The sequence below is a fragment of the Mustelus asterias genome, chromosome 28 (assembly GCF_964213995.1).
Source record: "Mustelus asterias chromosome 28, sMusAst1.hap1.1, whole genome shotgun sequence".
NCBI lineage: Eukaryota > Metazoa > Chordata > Chondrichthyes > Carcharhiniformes > Triakidae > Mustelus > Mustelus asterias.
In genome coordinates this window covers 7,264,850-7,286,257 of record NC_135828.1, presented here as the reverse complement: position 1 = coordinate 7,286,257, position 21,408 = coordinate 7,264,850, and the positions used below count along the sequence as shown (strand labels likewise).

At 48.3% G+C, this 21,408-nt stretch overlaps 1 protein-coding gene and 1 pseudogene across 1 annotated transcript in view; both read right to left on the bottom strand.

The window, feature by feature from the left end:
- Positions 1-8,042: 8,042 nt before the first annotated feature.
- Positions 8,043-21,408, bottom strand: part of mcu (mitochondrial calcium uniporter) — a 174,778-nt gene continuing 161,412 nt past the window's right edge. Inside the window, exons 5-8 of the mRNA XM_078199494.1 lie at positions 14,928-15,088; positions 13,033-13,236; positions 9,667-9,783; positions 8,043-8,559 (exon numbers count right to left, since the gene is read on the bottom strand). Of these exons, the coding sequence (XP_078055620.1) occupies positions 8,482-8,559; positions 9,667-9,783; positions 13,033-13,236; positions 14,928-15,088 (560 nt within the window). The 3' untranslated portion in view covers positions 8,043-8,481. The remainder of the gene's footprint in view (positions 8,560-9,666; positions 9,784-13,032; positions 13,237-14,927; positions 15,089-21,408) is intronic.
- LOC144480371 (U2 spliceosomal RNA) lies at positions 12,499-12,661 on the bottom strand (annotated as a pseudogene).

Sequence of the window (21,408 nt, the reverse complement as noted above, 5' to 3'; positions counted from 1 at the left end):
TCATTGCTTGAAAAATGGGAAAAGAATTACATTCCAGACTGAGAGAATTATTTCAATTTCCTTTCCCATCTATGCAATATAATCACAGAATTATTACAGTGCAGAAGGAGGCCACTTGGCCCGTCGTATTTGCACTGGCTTGCCAGATGAACCTCATGACTTGGTGCCATTCCCCTGCCTTTTCCCCGTGCCCCTGCACATTGTTTCTATTCAAATAATTATCTTGAAAGCCTTGATTGAACCTGCCTCCACCACCCTTCCAGGCAGCACATTCCAGACCCCAACCACTCACTGGGTGAAAAAGTTTTCTCTCACATCATACTTGCTTCTTTTGCAAATCACTCTAAATCTGTACCCTGCCATTCTCAAACCTTTTACGAGCAGGAACAGCTTCTCCCTGTCTACTCTGTTCAACCTCCACATGATTTTGAACATCGCTATCAAATCTCCTCTTAGCCTTCTTCCCTCCAAGGAGAACAGTCCCAATCTATCCTCGTGACTGAAGTTTCTCATCCCCTGGAACCATTCTTGCAAACCTCTTCTGCACCATCTCCAATGCGTTCACATCCTTCCTGTAGTGTAACCAAAAGAGAAAATGCTGGAAAATCTCAGCAGGTCTGGCAGCACCTGTAAGGAGAGAAAAGAGCTGACGTTTCGAGTCCAGTTGACCCTTTATCCTATAATGTGGTGCCTAGAACTGTACATAATACTCTAGCCGAGGTCTAACTAGTGTCTTGTATAAGTTCAACATAACCTCCTTGCTCTTGTTCCCAATGTCACTATGAATAAAACCCACAGTCCAATGATAGGCAGGCTGGGTGGATTAGCTATGCTAAAGTGACCCTTAATGTCAGGGGGATTAACAGGGAAAATACTATAAGCTTTATTACTTCCTCTTTCCACCTATCCTGCCACCTTAAATGATCTGTGAACGTGTACACCCAACTCCCTCTGCTCCTGCACCCCCTTAAGAATTTTACCCATTATTTTGTAATGTCTCTCCAGGTTCTTCCTATCAAAATGCATCAGCTCACACTTTTCCTTATTGAACTTCATCTGCCACCGACCTGCCCACTCTACCAACTTGTCTATGTCCTTGCCAAGTTCTACACTGTCCTCCTCACAGTTTACAATACTTCCAAGTTTTGTGTCATCCCCAAACTTTGAAATTGTCTCCAGTACACCGAGATCTGGATGTATATCAAGAAAAGCAAGGGTCCCAATACTGACCCCCGGGTCACTACAAACCTTCCTCCAGCCTGAAAAATATCCATTGACAATCACTCTCCGCTGCCTATTATTGTATCCATGTTGCTGCTGTCCCTTTTATTCCATGAACTATAGCCTGACATGCCCTCAGCAACAACCGCTAACCCTTGTGGTACATCCCACAACCTCGCAACATAAAATAAATGTTTATCTTGCTTTCTGTTCTAAATTGCTTCCATTTGACCTTATATTTATGTCCACTTATTCTATATTTCCTTTTATTCACGATGCGCGTTATCACACACGAGGCTTGATGCTCAGGAAATAAAGGCTTTTATTTGCTGTAACAAGGCAGCTACTAATTATATACACGATCCCAGACTGAGGGGTCCCAGCCAGAGCAGAGACCTTTATACCTCTCCCAGGAGGCGGAGCCCGACTGGGATGTACCACAATAACTATAATACGAAGGTGTAACAACCCCACCCTAACCCCAACAGCAACAAGTAGAACAACCCATCCCTAACCCCAACAGCAACATATATACATACTTGTAGTACTGGCCAGACCCTGGCTCAGTACTATCTAGTGGGAACCAACGATGGTTCACCACAATTCATTCATTGGATGTAAGCATCACTGACTAGGTCAGTATTTGTTGCCCTTCCCTAAGTGCCCCCTGAGAAGGTGGTGGTGAGCTGCCTTCTTGAACCCGCTGCAGTCCACGTGGTGTAGGTACACCCACAGTGCTGTCAGGGAGGGAGTTCTAGGATTTTGACCCAGCGACAGTGAAGGAACGGCCGATATATTTCCAAGTCAGGATGGCGAGTGGCTTGGAGGGGAACTTTGCAGATGGTGTTGTTCCCATATAGCCGCTGCCTTTGTCCTTCGAGGCAGTAGAGGGCATGTATTTGGAAAGTGCTGTTAAAGGGACCTTGGTGAGTTGCTGCAATGCAGCGTGTCGATGGTACACACTGTGCGTTGGTGGCGGAGGGAGTGAATGTTGAAGGTTGGAGATAGAGTGCGCAGCAAGTGGGCTGCTTTGTTCTGGATGGTATGGAGCTGCACTCATCCAGTCAAGTAGCAAGGTTCGACAATATATATCTTAGTTTAGTATTGTTGGCAAATTTGGACACAAATTTAAAACAGAGTTGAGGAGAAACTACTTCTCCTAAAGGGTTGTGAATCCGTGCCAGGGGGGTGCCAGGGACCTGGGTTCAATTCCGGCCTTCGGTCACTGTGTGCGTGGAGTTTGCATGTTCCCCCCGTGTCTGTGTGGGTTTCCTCCGGGTGCTCTGGTCTCCTCCCACAATAACAGTTTTAACAACACCAGGTTAAAGCTTTATTACTTCCTCTCTCCACCTATCCTGCCACCTTAAATGATCTGTGAACATGTACACCCAACTCCCTCTGCTCCTGCACCCCCTTAAGAATTTTACCCTTTATTTTATGTTGTCTCTCCAGGTTCTTCCTATCAAAATGCATTTACTTGCAAATAGTTTAACCTGGTGTTGTTAAAACTGTTACTGTGTTTACCCCAGTCCAACGCCGGCATCTCCACATCATGACTGCTCCCACAGTCCAAAGATGTGCGGGTTAGGTTGATTGGCTATGCTAAATTGACCCCTCCTCTATAGTGTCGGGGGGATTAGCAGGGTAAATACGTGGGGTCAAGGGAATAGGGCCTGGGTGGGATTGTGGTTGGCACAGACTCAATGGGCTGAATGGCCTCCTTCTGCACTGTAGGGATTCTATGAATATAAAATTAAGACTGCTATAGTGACACACTACTGTTGCTTGGAATGAATGTATTCAGATTTTGTCACCTTGTATTTCTATTGCGCTTTCAGCGGACAGATGCTTCACAGGAATTACCAAATAAAATTTGACAACGAGATACATAAGATGATGTTAAAGCAGGTCCTGCTTTAAGTTACTAAAAGCCTCGCAAAGGTGGCAGAGGTGCCTTTAAAGGAACAGAGAGATGGGGTGGGGTAGAGGTTACAGAGAGAGCAACTAAAAATAAATTGGGAGACTTGGTTACCATGATAACTCAGGGAGCTAAGGTTATTCTTGTTAAACAGAGAGTTAGAGAGGACGTGACTTGAGAGTTTTAAATGAAGGGATTGGAGTTTGTGCATTTGGATGGACTGGATTGAGAAATAAGTTGTGTTAAAACACAGAGATTTGTCGAAATTAGGAAGTAATTCTGTTTGTGGGATCTGTGGCGAGTATGATTTCCCCGCAGTCTATCAAAGGGAGAGTGGGGACTTTCATTTTGAGAGAGTAAGTTGGGCGGTGGTTGGGTTCAGAATAATTTGTGGCTTCCCAAAGCTCTGAGATTATCTGAGGGAATCCCCAGAGTTGAGTTAAATTAGCCTGTGGGTCCCCCCCCCCCATAGGATCCCTACAGTGCAGAAAGACGCCATTCAGCCCATTGAGTCTGCAACAACTCTTCAACAGAGCATCTTACCCAGGTCCCATCTCCCTAACCCCACATATTTACCCCACGAATCCCCCTAACCTACACATCCTGGGACACTAAGGGTCATGGCCAATCCACCTAACCCGCACATCTTTGGACTGTGGGAGGAAACCGGAGCACCCGGAGGAAACCCACGCAGACACGGGGAGAATGTGCAAACTTCACACAAAAGAGTCACCCAAGACCGGAATCGAACCCGGGTTCCTGGCGCCGCGAGGTTTCTCCAAGACTTGGAAAATGGGGAGCATTGGAAGGAATATCTGAAGTGGACTCTGTTTCCTAAGGCTCAGGGCTGCAGGAATAATCGTGTACAACTCTCTGGCCCTGTGGGAACTCACCAAGGATTAGACAACTGGACTGTACCATGATTAATGAGTTGAGCTGAGCTGTTTTTATGGAACTTGCATTACATTACCGCTCACCTCCAACAGTTTCACCCAAAAAGTGTTCAAACGGAATAACTTTTTAAAAAATTCACGTTATACTGATTGTTCCCTAGATTTCTGGCAGCAATGTGGAAGATTTATCTCCAAGTCCCCGGCAATCTTAGCCGTGCGATGATCACTTGAGCTACAAGATAACAAACCCTCCCAAAGAAACAATGCAAAGTTTAGTGCGGTTTGGTTTGTTGGTGCCATTTATTCAATAAATAGCATCAGTTAAAGTGGTCTGTGGCTTGGTACATTCCTCCGATCCTGCGTCATAATATTCAGCATCAGAAAGTTACACATAAGAGAACTTTGGCGTACGTTACACAGCAGAAGACATGTGTGTTCCCTGATAGCTACAAACAAGTTGCTGTACTTGTGGGGTCGACTTAAACCCGGGGAGGGGAACTGGAAATTCAAGTGTGGCATCGGGATCAGGGACATTCTGCTGTGGTTTCCTGTGCTTGGAGGAGGAAAGGCGTTTTCTGTGTCACCAGTATGGGCCTTCACGACACCGGCCTGCGACCAGGAAAGCCACATGCCCAACTATTGCATTGTCTGCCACACATGGTATTCTGTAACACACACTTCACGGACATCCAAAATAAAGCATTACATCTGCACTGGTACATTGCGGTTATTATCCCCTTTATATATATAATATATATTTAAAAATAACCACATTAAACTAAATCCTGTGGTGCATTAGACTCACTTTCCTACTGCACTCATTAGAGAAAAGGCAGCGAGCCCAGGAGTGTGTGTGCCTTACTAAACCTACCAAACTCTCAAAAGGATTTTGTTCTCCTGCACGTTACTTATGAGCGTTGGAACCGAGATGAGGAGGAATTTCTTCAGCCAGAGGGTGGTGAATCTGTGGAATTCATTGCCACAGAGGAGGCCGGGTCATTGAGTGCATTTAAGACAGGAATAAGATAGGTACAAAAACAGAAATTGCTGGAAAATCCCAAAGGGTCATCCAGACTCGAAATGTTGGCTCTATTCTCTCGTCACAGGTGCTGTCAAACCGGCTGAGATTTTCCAGCATCTTCTGTTTTTGTTTCAGATTCCAGCATCCGCAGTATTTTGCCTTTAGAAATAGATTGATTCCCTTGCCAATCAAGAACCTAAGGTTACGGGGAAAAGGCGGGAGAATGGGGTTGAGAAACGTATCAGCCATAGAATCCCTACAGTGCAGAAGGAGGCCATTCGGCCCATCAAGTCTGCACCGACCACAATCCCACCCAGGTCCTATTCCCGTAACCCCACATATTTAACCTGCTAATCCTCCTGACACTAAGGCCAATTTAGCATGGCCAATCAACCTAACCCACACATCTTTGGAGTGTGGGAAGAAACTGGAGCACCCGGAGGAAACCCACGCAGATATGGGGAGAATGTGCAAACTCCACACAGTCACCCGAGGCCAGAATTGTGAGGCATGATTGAATGGCGGAGCAGACTAGAGTTTATTGAAGTTTATTGATTAGTCACAGGTAAGGCTTACATTAATACTGCAATGAAGCTATTGTGAAAATCTCCTAGTCACCACACTCCGGCGCCTGTTCGGGTACACTGAGGGAGAATTTATCATGGCCAATGCACCTAAATCGGCACGTCTTTCAGACTGTGGGAGAAAACCAGAGCACCCGGAGGAAACACACGCAGACACGGGGAGAACGTACAAACTCCACACAGACAGTGACCCAAGGCTGGGAATTGGACCGGGTCCTTGGCGCTGTGAGGCAGCAGTGCTAACCACCGTGCCACCATGTGGGCCGAATGGCCTAATTCTGCTCCTATATCTTATGGATTTTGGTTCATGCACTCAGTACAGTTTGTACATAACAGTCTCTCGGGCTTCCTTCGGATAGGCAGTGAAGCCAAGGCACAAGGTCTCCGTCGCTGGATTTAACTCCTGGAGACATTTATGTGCGCACAGGACAGCCCAGGGAGTGGAGGCTAAGGCTTCTCCCGTGTGAGCTAGTGCTGTATCACAGTAATGGCACAGTTCACCCACAGTAACCCGATCAAACTGTGCCCCACCCCAGTCCAACGCCGGCAGCTCCACTTCATACCCTAAGGTGCGATAAGAATCTGGGTCCGGCTCCCAGCTGAATGCCCGAGGATGTTTATCAATTCTTCAAAAGTAGTCCCTAATGCAGATTGATATTAATTACCGTACGACAAACTGTGCAGGGGGAAAAAAATCCTCAACATACGGAAAAAATAAGTTGGCAGACAAATACCTTTCATAGGATTCTGGTCATACCATTATTAGTTTAAACAAACACATTTAGACTGCTTGGGCTGAAGGCCGCTGCTTAAATCGATTGTTATGTGTTCCTCGCAGTGGTCTATATTCGATCATCACTCACCAGGTTGTAAATTTGGCCGCACAGCGAATATTTTCCCCCGCGCCACGCCCTCAGCCACAGAGTTACAAACAGACAAGCTGGTGTCCAACCCGTGGTGAGTACGCAGGCTCCAAAATAATCCAAATACCTCAGTTGAGCGCGAAAGGATCCAGCGAGCCCCTCCCTGACCCCGCCACGAGACACAATTTGCAAGCTTGGTCGAGGAGGGTGACATGAGGAGAATAATTACCTGAAAGTTGCAAATTTAGCGCGGTGGTGGTGGAGTGTGAGATAATGCCAGGAGCTAAATCACAGACCGGAGCAACCACCTTCTCTCAACTGTTGGTAGATGCAGGAAGGATGCTCCCGATGGTGGGGGGAGTCCAGAACCAGGGGTCACAGCCCGAGGATTCGGGGTAGACCCTTTAGGACGGAGATGAGGAGACATTTCTTCACCCAAAGAGTGGTGAGCCTGTGGAATTCATTACCACAGGAAGTAGTTGATGCCAAAACATTTAATGTATTCAAGAAGCGGCTGGATATAGCACTTGGGGCGAATGGGATCAAAGGTTACAGGGAGAAAGCAGGATTAGGCTATTGAGTTGGAGGATCAACCATGATCGTGATGAATGGCGGAGCAGGCTCGAAGGGCTGAATGGCCTCCTCCTGCTCCTATCTTCTATGTCTAGGATGGACATGATGTGGAGATGCATTGGACTGAGGTTAGCACAGTAAGAAGTCTCACAACACCAGTTTAAAGTCCAGCAGGTTTATTTGGTATCACGAGCTTTCGGAGCACTGCTGCTACTCACCTGATGAAGGGGCAGCGCTCCGGAAGCTCGTGCTACCAAATAAACCTGTTGGACTTTAACCTGGTGTGTTGTGAGACTGCTTACTGGGAATGGACGGGAACGGACGGACAGGTGGAGTCCTGCCCTGGACTTCAGAAGGACCCTGCTCGGATGAAGCAGCAAAGTGATTCATAGAATCATAGAATAGGAACCCTACAGTGCAGAAGGAGGCCATTCGGCCCATCGAGTCTGCACCGACCACAATCCCACCCGGGCCCTACCTCCATATCCCTACATATTTACCCGCTAATCCCTCTAACCTACGCATTTCAGGACTCTCAGGGGCAATTTTTAGCATGGCCAATCAACCTAACCCGCACATCTTTGGACTGGATTCTGACCTTCTCCAGCGAAGAACCGTCAATGAAGGCAGAGTGAGAGCCAGCAGGGAGATGACTACCCCCTTCTGCACGAACCGTGCAGTAAACCCGAGACACACAAACCAGGGGCGGGTACCCAGCGAGCAAATGCAACACCCAGTTTAGCTCCAAAACAGTCGTGAAAGTCATTTATTGTCAGATTAACAGTGCTCTTTTATACAATTTTTTTTTTCACAAATGATGCCCTTTAACTTCAATTTTTTTTTTATAATTTATCTTTTAAAGGACTGCAGCAATGTTAAGATGAATCCGCAGTTTGTAAAGTCGGCACACAAAACAAGATAAAACTGTAAAATAATGCATGGAAATAAATTCGTTAATATTTTGTCTTCTTTTTAAAAAAACTCCCACAGCAGAAACGTGCAATTCCCCCATCTGCGCCCGCGTGCCGTCAGTTCGAAAGGCGGCGCCCGTCCTGTCCACGTTATTGGCGTCTGCAAGGCACCTGACATCTCCACGTGGTTTTCAATAAACCCCTCTCGGCTGATCTTCAGAACGCACAAGCGTTTGGTTTCAATGAGTAAAGGCGCCCCCAGGGTTGGGGGGGGAGGAGGAGGGGTGTCAGCTTCGCCAGGCATTCCACGGGTTGGCAGGTGGGAGTGGAAGTGTGGGCTGGCAGGGTGGTGGAAGTGGGGGGGGGGGGGGGGGGGGGGGAGGGGGAGGAGGAGGAGGGAGAGGGGGAAGGGGAGGAGGAGGAGGGAGAGGGGGAAGGGGAGGAGGAGGGTGGTGTTGTGGGATAACAGGGAGTCGGGGCCCCCTTCATATGGTTCCTCACTCCTGGTTACCGACTGGCCGAATGGGCAGGTGGAGTTGGAGAGGATCCCGGAGTCGTTTCAAGTCCAACTCGGCCTGAAATGCAAAGTTACCCGGCGTTACGGGGGTCCCAAAATCTCAGGGACAGAAACATTCCCCTCGACCAAACTACACACCCCCCCCTTCCCCCACTTTGCAGCCTCACAAATTAATTGAATTCCATAGGAGAACTTGCTTTTGGGTGACATATCATAGAAACCCTACAGTGCAGGAGGAGGCCATTCGGCCCATTGAGTCTGCACCGACCACAATCCCACCCAGGCCCTATCTCCATCACCCCACATATTTACCCCACTAATCCCTCTAACCTACCCAGGACACTAAGGGGCAATTTAGCATGGCCAATCCACCTAACCTACGTATCCCGGGACACAAAGGTGCAATTTAGCATGGCCAATTCACCTAACCTACGTATCCTGGGACACTAAGGGGCAATTTAGCATGGCCAATCCACCTAACCTACGTACCCTGGGACACTAAGGGGCAATTTAGCATGGCCAATCCCCCTAACCTCCACATCCTGGGACAGCAAGGGGCAATTTAGCATGGCCAATCCACCTAACCTACGTATCCTGGGACACTAAGGGGCAATTTAGCATGGCCAATCCATCTAACCTACACATCCCGGAACACTAAAGGGCAGTTTAGCATGGCCAATCTACCTAACCTGCACATCGTGGGACACTAAGGGGCAATTTAGCATGGCCGATCCACCTAACCTAAGCATTCTGGGACACTAAGGGGCAATTTAGCATGGCTAAATCCACCTAACCTGCACATCTTTTGGACTGTGGGAGGAAACCGAAGCACCCGGAGGAAACCCACGCAGACACGGGGAGAATGTGCAAACTCCACACAGACAGTGACCCAAGCCGGGAATCGAACCCGGTTTCCTGGCGCTGAGAGTCAACAGTGCTAACCCACTGTGCCGCCCCAAAGGGCAACGAGGGATGGGCAATAAATGCTGGCCAGCCAGCGACGCCCATATCTCATGAATGATTTTAAATAACACAGATGGCGTGGCACCATCAGCGCCAGGTTGCTGCGTTTGCTCGATTCACAATCGAGCAGGAAATGAGTCCCAATCCCGGAACGGAGGGCCAATCCCGGATTGCCCCAGCAACCCAGTTCCTGAGCTGTTACCTGAGCAATTGCATCCTTGAGCTGATTGTATTTTTCGATATCAAATTTGGTCTTTTGGGCTCCTCGGTGGAGAAAATGCAGATATTGCCTGTCTTTGGCGTCAGGGTAGATGTACTCCTGCAGGGAGAAGAATGGACAGCGCGTCAGCAAGATCACATTACCAGGAATAAGAGTCAGTAATCAGAGAATACAGACTTAAGGTGATTGGCATTTAGAGGTGAGACGAGGAAATCTTTAAGGAAGACATAGAAACATAGAAGATAGAATCAGTAGGAGGCCATTTGGCCCTTCGAGCCTACTCCGCCATTCATCCCGATCATGGCTGATCGTCCAACTCAATAGCCTAATCCTGCTTTCTCCCCATAACCTTTGATCCCCAAGTGCTATATCTAGCCGCCTCTTGAATACATTCAATCCATTGAAGAATCCATAGAATCCCTACAGTGCAGAAGGAGGCTATTCGGCCCATCGAGTCTGCACCGACCACAATCCCACCCACACCCTATTAACCCATGCATTTACCCCAGCTAGCCCCCCTGACACTAAGGGGCAATTTAGCATGGTCAATGCACCTTACCCGCATATCTTTGGAGTGTGGGAGGAAACCGGAGCACCCAGAGGAAACCCACGCAGACACGGGGAGAATGTGCAAACTCCACACAGACAGTGACCCAGGCCGGGAATTGAACCCGGGTTCCTGGCGCTGTGAGGCAGCAGTGCTAACCACTGGGCCACTGTGCCGCCCGCAACGTTTTGGCATCAGCTATTTCCTGTGGTAATGAATTCCACAGGGTCACCACTCTTTGGCTGAAGAAATGTCTCCTCAGCTCCGTCCTAAATGGTCTACCCTGAATCCTCAGACTGTGACCCCTGGTTCTGGACTCCCCCACCATCGGGAACATCCTCCCTGCATCTACCCTGTCTAGTCCTGTTAGAATTTTGTAAGTCTCTTTGAGATTCCCCCCCTCATTCATCTGAACTCCAGTGAAAACAATCCTAACCTAGTCAATCTCTCCTCATACATCAGTCCCGCCATCCCCGGAATCAGCCTCGTAAACCTTCACTCCACTCCCTCGAGTGCAAGACAGCGTGAGGGGGATGTGGAAGCTGTGAATCGGAAAGGGCGGTGGAACAGATTCAGTAATAAACTTACAAAAAGGAATTGGAGAAATAGTCACCGATAATAAATACAGAAGGAGAAATGAAAGATTTGCATTTATATAGCGCCTTTCATGACCACAGCTGTCCCAAAGAACTTTACAACCAATGAAGCACTTGACGTCTACTCAAGTAATGTAGGAAACACAGCAGCCAATTTGTACACAGCAAGCTCCCACAAACAGCAATGTGAGAACGAGCAGATAATCTGTTTTTAGTGACACGGTTGAGGGATGAATATTGGCTGGGACAGCAGAGAGAACAGTCTCCCCTAGTTTTGTTTTATTGGTGTCACAAGTGGGCTTACATTAACACTGCAATGAAGTTACTGTGGAAATCCCCTAGTCGCCACACTCTGTTCGGGTACACTGAGGGGGAATTTAGCATGGCCAATGCACTTAACCCACACGTCTTTCGGACTGTGGGAGGAAACCCATGCAGACACGGGGAGAACATGCAGACTCTGCACAGACAGTGACCCAAGTCGGGAATTGAACCCGGGTCCCTGGCACTGTGAGGCAGCACTGCTAGCCACTGTGCCACCCCTAGTGTTCTCAAGGAACCAGTTCCACGCTTCCTGATCACATTGGGACTTTTTTTCAAATTAATTTATGGGGTGTGGGTGTCGCTGGCTAGGCCAGCATTTATTGCCCATCCCTAGTTGCCCTTGGGAAGGTGGTGGCGAGCTGCTTTCTTGAACCTCTGCAGTCCCTGAGGTGTAGGTACACTCAGTGCTGTTAGGGAGCGAGTACAGGATTTTGACCCAGCGACAGTGAAGGAATGGCGAGATATTTCCAAGTCACGATGGTGAGCGTCTTGGAGGGGAACCTCCAGATTCTGGTGTTCCCAAGTGTCTGCTGTGCTTGTCCTGGTTGTGGGTTTGGAAGGTGCTGCCTCAGGAGCCTTGGTGAGTTGCTGCGGTGCATCTTGTAGATGGTACACACCGCTGCCACTGTGCGTCGGTGGGGGAGAGAGTGAATGTTTGTGGAAGGGGTAGAAATCAAGCGGACCGCTTTGTCCTGGATGGTGTCGAACTTCTTAAGTGCTGTTGGAGCTGCACCCTCCAGGCACGTGGAGAGTATTCCATCACACTCCTGACTTGTGTGGACAGGCTTTGGGGAATCAGGAGGTAAGTTACTCGCTACAGGATTGCTAGCCTTTGACCTGCTCTGATAGCCACATGAAGAAAGGACAAGCAAACCAAATCCTAGGGGAATCCAGTGACATGGTCACTCGACTAGTAACCCAGCCTAATGTTCCGGGGACAAAAGGTTCAAATCCCACGGTGGGATTTAAATTCAATAAATAATCAGGAATTGAAAAGCTCGTCTCAGTGACGGTGACCATGAAACGATTGTCGTAAAAAAAATCTGGTTCACTAACGTCCTTTAGGGAAGGAAGTCTGCCATCTTTACCCGGTCTGGCCTACATGTGACTCCAGAGCCACAGCCATGTGGTTGGCTTGTAACTGCCTCCCTAAGATGGGCTAGGAAGCCACTCAGTTCAAGGGTAATTAGGGATGGGCAATACATTGTTTTTTGTTATATCCTATTCATTCCAATCACGGTCCAATTCAAAGTTTCAACAAGTGAGACATTCCAGATCCACGCTGGGAAGACTGACTGGCCGCTTCCTGTGTTGGGCTTGATCTACATGATCCAAGCGGATTGGACCAGGCATTGCACCTTCTCCAGGTGCTTGATCTCATTTGCCAAAAGGCCGAGATGCGGTTTTAAAAAATTGCTTCAAATGAAGCCTCAGTGTAACATCATTGACTTCTACCAAGTGTGGGACAACAAAACTACACTTGATCTTAGCCAAAAGGCCGAGAAGCGGTGGACAATAAATGCTGGGCTGGTCAGCGACACCCATATCCCACGAAAGAATGAATTAAAAAAAAGAAAGGGTGGCTGATCATTTCCGCACTCCCCCCCACTCTTCATGCCTCCAAAGGCTGTACGCAAAATCTCTGATGGGGTGAGATTAGAGATAGGGGGGATTCAAGCAGATTAGAGATAGGGGGGATTCAGGCTTGTGTGGCGGGTGAATACCAACCTGGAGCAGATGGGCCGAATGGCCTGTGTCAGCGCTGTAACAGTCCGTGCTGAGTTTCAGAAGGATACGGAAATGTATTATTAAAAAAACAATAAACATAAGGCAACTTCCAATCCCGCCGGGGATGAATAGTAACAGCACGCGTGTACCTACCTGCCGTGTGATTACAAAATAGGCGTACATAGCCATTGCAGTGCCATAAGTGATGAAATAGGTGACGGGCTCCATTATATCCCAGGAATATTCCCACCAGGTCAACCGAGCCAGGATTCCGAACTGCGTCGCCATGAACGCCATTCCTCCCCATAGCACCCAGCCCGACCTCTTCTCCGCTTTCCTGGCTAATTCCAACTTGACCTTCGCAGGGAGGAGGAAGAGAATCTTCAGTGAGAACTCGGAGCATGTTCATTAAAAACAGAGGATGAATGTTCTCGTTAACGTGCAGGCACAGCAAGAGGTTAGGAAAAGGAGGGGTACGCTAGCTCTTGTCACGAGGTGATTGGAGTAAAAGCGCAGAGAAGTCACGCTAGAATTATACAGGGCAACGGTGAGACCACAGCTGGAGTAGCAGCGCGTGCAAACCAAAGAGAAAATAGTGGAAGATCTCAGCAGGTCTGGCAGCATCTGTTAAGGAGAGAAAAGAACTGACGTTTCGAGTCCAGGCGACCCTTTGTCAAAGCCCTTGGACAACTTGGTCAGCTTTGACAAAGGGTCGTCTGAACTCGAAACGTCAACTCTTTTCTCTCCTTACAGACGCTGCCAGACCCGCTGAGATATTCCAGCATCTTCTCTTTTGGTTTCAGATTCCAGCATCCACAGTCATTTGCTTTTATATAGTAGTGTGCAATTTTGGTTTCTTCATCTAGGGAAGGATGTATAGAGAATCATAGAATCCCTACAGTGCAGAAACAGGCCATTCAGCCCATCAAGTCTGCGCTGACTCTCCGAAAGAGCATCCCAGCCAGACCACTTCCCTGTAACCCCATGCTATCCCCCTAATCTACACATATTGGGACACCAAGGGACAATTTAGCATGGCCAATCCACCTAACCCGCACACTTTTGAACACTAAGGGACAATTTAGCATGGCCAATCTACCTACCCTGCACATCTTTGGAGTGTGTGAGGAAACCGGAGCACCCGGGGGAAACCCATACAGACACTGGGAGAATGTGCAAACTCCATACAGGCAGTCACCCGAGGCCGGAATCGAACCCAGGTCCCTGGTGCTGTGAGGCAGCAGTGCTAACCATGGTGCCACCGTGCAAGTTTCCATGAGGAGGTGCAGCAAAGACTCACCAGACCGAAAGGTGCTTGGCCTATGGTGGGTGAGTCAGTCGGTTAAACCTTTCTAGAAGGCTGAGATATGATCCAATTAAAAGGTGTAACACTACATTCTGCACCCTCCCCTTTCCTTTTCTCTCAACGGTATGTTTTGTCTGCACAAGAAACAATACTTCTCATATTTCTTAAAGGGGCTTGACAGGGTCGCGTACTGACAGATTGTTTCCCTCTGGGGTTGGGGGAATCTAGAACATGAGGTTACCATTATAAAATAATGGGCCACAGGGGAAATTTATTTCCTGAAACCTTTGAAATAATCCCAAAGAGTTTTGGATGGTTAGTTGTTGAGTTTACTCAAGACAAAAGCTGGTATATTTTTGGATAGGAATGGTATTGAGGGGGACAGCATGGAGCAGGCTCAAAGGGCTGAATGGCCCACTCCTATTTCTTATATGGGGTGAATTGGCCATTCAGCAGAGAGCATGTCTGTGGAATTATACACCAGGGTACACCCTGTGGAATTATACACCAGGGTACACCCTGTGGAATTATACACCAGGGTACACCCTGTGGAATTATACACCAGGGTACTCCCTGTGGAACTATACACCGGGGTACACACTGTGGAATTATACACTGAGGTACACCCTGTGGAACTATACACCGGGGTACACACTGTGGAATTATACACCAGGGTATACCCTAGGCCAGCGGGTTTGGCGGGTTTGGCAGCTGGGAACGCGATGTCTGTAACTGCACCTACTTTCTCCAGTGGTTCAATCTGAGCATTAAGCTCCTCCACCCGTCTCTGGAGCTCCCGCTCCTTGTGAAGCTGGTGCTCCTCGATGTGTAATGTGGTGAAGAGCTTCTGGACAAGGATCTTGACGTCATTCATCGTCTCCGCGTCTTCATGAGTCAAGCTCTCTGTTCAAATTGAAAAGGAAAAGAACGTAAGAACATTTACAGACAGCCAGCAGCTTGCTGGGGGGCAGAGGGGGGTGGTGGAACCTCCCGGAAACTCCCAGCGCACATCACCCAGCAACCCGCCCTCAGACATTCCTTCAGACGCTCCGTCCGACTGCCACCCACAGTGTCCAATTCCGAGACTGACTCAAAGTCACTGCGTACCAACCGACTCAAGGACAGCTTCTTCCCTGCTGCCATCAGACTTTTGAATGGACCTAGCTCAGATTATGATGTGGAGATGCCGGCATTGGACTGGGGTGGGCACAGTAAGAAGTCTCACAATACCAAGGTTAAAGTCCAACAGATTTATCTGGAATCATGAGCTTTCGGAGCGCTGCTCCTTCATCAGGTGAGTGGAGAAGGAGCAGCGCTCCGAAAGCTTGTGATTTGATTTGATTTATTATTGTCACATGTATTAACATACAGTGAAAAGTATTGTTTCTTGCGCACTATACAGACAAAGCATACCGTTCATAGAGAAGGAAACGAGAGAGTGCAGAATGTAGTGTTACAGTCATAGCTAGGGTGCAGAGAAAGATCAACTTAATGCAAGGTAGGTCCATTCAAAAGTCTGACAGCAGCAGGGAAGAAGCTGTTCTTGAGTCGGTTGGTGCGTGACCTCAGACTTTTGTATCTTTTTCCTGAAGGAAGAAGGCGGAAGAGAGAATGTCCGGGGTGCGTGGGGTCCTTGATTGTGCTGGCTGCTTTGCCGAGGCAGTGGGAAGTGTAGACGGAGTCAATGGATGGGAGGCTGGTTTGCGTGATGGATTGGGCTACATTCACAGTCTTTTGTAGTTTCTTGCGGTCTTGGGCAGAGCAGGAGCCCATACCAAGCTGTGATACAACCAGAAAGAATGCTTTCTACAATGCATCTGTAAAAGTTGTCCACTTTAAAATAAGTTGATCTTTCTCTACACCCTAGCTATGACTGTAACACTACATTCTGCACTCTCTCCTTTCCTTCTCTATGAACGGTATGCTTTGTCTGTACAGCGTGCAAGAAACAATACTTTTCACTGTATGTTAATACACGTGACAATAATAAATCAAATCAAGCCAAATCAAATGGGCTAGGAAGGGATAAACTTCTGTCCGAGAGGGAGCGGAGTAACAGAGGAAGGTTTATAATGTGGCTCCTTCATCACATCTCTCAAAAATGCCTCAAAAATGCATCCACCTACAATGAATGAAACACTGTCTTCTACACAGCAAGATCCCTGAAAAAGAGCGACCGTGTGAACCATTGTATAAATGGTGCCTTAATGGCCGGAACACACACAAAAAGAAAACAGAAGCATTTTCCTTTTGCGTTGTGATTATGAATGGATGCAATGTTTAAGGGAGAGCAGGCTGGGGTGAGTGCCACAAGGGGCAGCAAATGTATTCTGATAGCCACTTGCACCGTGTGCTGGCCACCACTAGGTGACAGCAGAGCAGCATCGGAAAGGTTTTGGTCCCAACACGGTTGTCAAGTTTTTTAACCGCCGGCTGGGTTTTAACGTAGCGTCTCATCCTCACAAAATTACAAGTTGATTCGCATCTTCCGCACAGAGTGGCAGAGATCTGACCGGACACCACGGCATTGGTACTGATGAAACTGAATCGACTGAAACACCAACTCCGCGTCTCTCTCTCCCCGCAAGTTTTTGTTTCAGATTTCCAGCATCTGCAGTATTTTGCTTTTCTGTGAGAAGTGTTACAGCGCAGGAGGAGACCATTCGGCCCATCGTGCCTGCACCAGCTCTCCAAACGAGCATTATGACTTAGTGCCATTCCCCTGCCTTTTTCCCCCCGAACCCCTGCACATTGTTTCAGTTCAAATTGGGAAGGAGTTGGGGGGGGGGGGGGGGGGGGGGGGGGGGGGAAGGAAGAAAGACGATAAAGAAATAAAAGGTCGAGAACAGTAAAAAAAATTAAACAAAATGAAAACAAAATGGTTGAGGTAGGGTAGAGCTAATAATCATTTCCCCCCTATTTCATTCCCCTTTCCTTACCTTTTCTTCCCCTTTGCCTCAATTGTACCCTCTCTCCCACCCATTCCCCCCTTCCCCACATCTCCATCTGTCACAGTTGACCCGCTGATTTCAGCTTCTCTGCCGTTTGGCCATTCACACCCTTTATTCTCTCTATGGGCTGCCATTAGCAGCCTTTCCCCTGGTTTCTGTGGCTATGACTCATCTTTCGTTCCCTCCCCCTGCAGTAGAAATAGCTCCCACTTTCGATGCCTTTTAGCTTCGACAAAGGGTCACCTGGACTCGAAACGTCAGCTCTTTTCTCTCCTTACAGATGCTGCCAGACCTGCTGAGATTTTCCAGTGTTTTCTCTTTTGGTTTCAGATTCCAGCATCCGCAGTAATTTGCTTTTATTCCTGATGGTGGGGGAGTCCAGAACTCGGGGTCATAGTTTGAGGATAAGGGGTGAATCTTTTAGGACTGAGGTGAGGAGAAATTTCTTCACCCAGAGGGTGGTGAATGTGTGGAATTCACTCCCACAGAAAGTAGTTGAGACCAAAAGGTTGTCTGATTTCAAGAAGAAATTAGATATTGCTCTTGGGGCTAAAGGGATCAAGGGATATGGGGAGAAGGTGGGATCAGGATATTGAATAGGCAGCACAGTGACACAATGGTTAGCACTGCTGCCTCACAGCGCCAGGGACACGGGTTCGATTCCCGGCTTGGGTCACTGTCTGTGTGGAGTTTGCACATTCTCCCCGTGTCTGCGTGGGTTTCCTCTGGGTGCTCCGGTTTCCTATCACATTCTGAAAAACGTGCTGGTTATGGGTGCATTGACCCGATCAGGCGCCGGAGTGCGGCGACTAGGGGGAATTTCACAGTAACTTCATTGCAGTGTTAATGTCAGCCTTACTTGTGACTAATAAATAAAATTTTAACTTTTACTTTACTTGAATTTGATGATCAAAATGACTGATGGAGCAGGTTCGAGGGGCCGAATGACCTCCTCCTGCTTCTAGTTTCTGTGTTAAAAACGAATTAAAAGATTATATGTGGACTGACTGCGACATGTCTCTGTTTAATTTAGTTGTTCACCTGTCTAAGAAGCAGTCACCGCGTTTCCAATTAATTGGTTGCAAGGCTGTTGAAATTACCTTGAGAGAGGCTGTAACAAGCTCGATAAATACAAGTGTTTCTTTCAATCTAATCGTTCCTGGAATACGCGCCCCTGCTTTTCAGAAAGGCCAGGCTCGATCATTTTGCCCTCATGAATAATGAAGCAGATGCACGGTGGTGTAACGTAATGAGCTCCTATCATCATTAATTAGACTAATTGACCATCAGGAAGTGCGTGCAGACAGAATCCCAATGCACAGGCACCGGGCTCGATTAGGTACAAGCGCAATTGGTCTAATCCTGGATTTCCCCCAGTGAGGTGTTCGCCTCACCCTGCACGGGGTGAGAGGGGGAGAGGGGTCAGTGACAATCGCACGCATTCAGCACCGAGTCACAGACACTTTACAACCAGCTCCGACCATCGGGGTGCTTCCCTCAACAGGAAATCGCACGTTGCCGCAGGTTTGAAAGAACTGCAGCAGCTTAAGTCAGCAGAGCGTTCCCTAATTCCCTCGTTAAAGGGTTGCCAACTGTAAAGCTGGAGGTTTCATCGCATGACCCGCCCTCACGCACCAGGCATTAGTCAGCCAACACATCCATACCCTGTGATGCAATGCCTTCCTCGGCAGAGGGGCAAAAATCACTCAACATCTCTGCCTTAAATGGGACACCCCATGTTTGATTCTCGACCTTTCAAGGCACACAAGGTTTTAAGCGTCTGATGCGCCACTGATACACGCAAAGACTAGAGGTTGCGGAACAACAGGCTTTTATTAACAAGAACAGAAGCACTCCCAAACCGATGGCCAACTCGAACTGAGGCAAAGGGGCGGAGAGCAGCCACCTTTATACCCCGAGGAGGGCGGAGCCCCGGATTGTGGCAGCAGGGGCGTGCCCAGGCACATCCCACACACAGACAGTGTTACAGTGGTTCACCACAGCGTCTCAGCATCCAGATCACCAACAACCTGTCCTGGTCCCCCCACGCCGACACTATAGATAAGAAAGCCCACCAACGGCTCTACTTTCTCAGAAGACTAAGGAAATTCGGCATGTCAGCTACAACTCTCACCAACTTTTATAGATGCATCATAGAAAGCATTATTTCTGGTTGTATCACAGCTTGGTATGGCTCCTGATCTGTCCGAGACCGCGAAAAACTACAAACAGTTGCGAGTGTAGCCAAGTCCATCATGCAAACCAGCCTCCCATCCATTGACTCCGTCTACACTTTCCGCTGCCTCGGAAAAGCAGCCAGCATAATTAAGGACCCCACGCACCCCGGACATTCTCTCTTCCACCTTCTTCCATTGGGAAAAAGATACAAAAGTCTGAGATCACGTACCAACCGACTCAAGAACAGCTTCTTCCCTGCTGCCATCATACCTCTGAATGGACCTACCTCGCATGAAGTTGATCTTTCTCTGTACACTCGCTATGACTGAATTCAATAAAAAATATCTGGAATTAAGTATCGACTGATGACCATGAAACCATTGCCAATTGTTGGAAAAACCCATCTGGTTCACTCATGCCCTTTAGGGAAGGAAATCTGCTGTCCTTATCTGGTCTGGCCTACATGTGACTCCAGAGCCACAGCAATGTGGTTGACACTCAACTGTCCTCGGGCAACTAGGGATGGGCAATAAATGCTGGCCCAGCCAGCGACGCCCATGTCCCATGAATGAACAAAAAAAACCTACATTCTGCACGCTCTCCTTTCCTTCTCCTCGATCTACTCTATAAACAGTAAGAAGTCTCACAACACCAGGCTAAAGTCCAACAGGTTTATTTGGAATCACGAGCTTTCGGAGCGCTGCTCCTTCATCAGGTGAGTCAGTGCTCCGAAAGCTCGTGCTACCAAATAAACCTGTTGGACTTTAACCTGGTGTTGTGAGACTTCTTACTGTGCCCCACCCCAGTCCAACGCCGGCAACTCCACACCAGGGTTACTCTATGAACGGTATGCTTTGTCTGTGTAGCGCGCAAGAAACAATACTTTTCACTGTATCCCAATACATGTGACAATAATAAATCAAATCAAATGCCAATCAGAAAGCAAAAAGGTTTATTATCCAACTCAATGATGCTGGACTGTCAACCCAACAGCCTTTTTCTCCCCCATTTTTGAAGAAAATGACAAGAAAAGGTGGTTTTTTTTAATGTCATAGAATCATAGAATCATAGAAACCCTACAGTGCAGAAGGAGGCCGTTCGGCCCATCGAGTCTGCACCGACCACAATCCCACCCAGGCCCTACCCCCACATATTTACCTGCTAATCCCTCTAACCTATGCATCTCAGGACTCTAAGGGGCAATTTTTAACCTGGCCAATCAACCTAACCCGCACATCTTTGGACTGTGGGAGGAAACCGGAGCACCCGGAGGAAACCCCACGCAGACACGAGGAGAATGTGCAAACTCCACACAGACAGTGACCTGAGCCGGGAATCGAACCCGGGACCCTGGAGCTGTGAAGCAGCAGTGCTAACCACCGTGCTACCCCCACTGTGCTACCGTGCCGCCATGTCCTGATGGTTTTTCTCCAGGGTTGTACACAGCAGTGTCCCGGAAATGGATCTTCAATCAATCCTACCCCTCGTGCACCCCCGATTTGCATTGTTACCAAAACAAAAACTGCTCTGAAACTCCTCAAGCTCAGGCAGCATCAGTGGCGAGGAACACGAGCTGACGTCTCAGGTCCAGGTGACCTTCCCTCGCTCCAACATTGGCAGATGTGACTTCAGCTGCAAAGACTCCGGGCTCAGGAATCTCCCACCTCCTCCCTGGTCTGCCTCAAAACCCACCTCTCTGATCAATCTTGCATCTCGCCTGTCCAAACAAATGGCTCGTTACACCAGCCACTGTGTTTGGGATTTTGTTTGGTCAAACTCGTTGAGACATTCCACTGGGGAGAAGGCCCCACCCAAAGGAAATGCAGCATTTCCGCTACGACTCTCACCAACTTTTACAGATGCACCATAGAAATCATTCTTTCTGGTTGTATCACAGCTTGGTATGGCTCCTGCTCTGCCCAAGACCGCAAGGAACTACAAAAGGTTGTGAATGTAGCCCAATCCATCACGCAAACCAGCCTCCCATCCATTGACTCTGTCTACATTTCCCGCTGCCTCGACAAAGCAGCCAGCATAATTAAGGACCCCACACGCACCCCGGACATTCTCTCTTCCACCTTCTTCCGTCAGGAA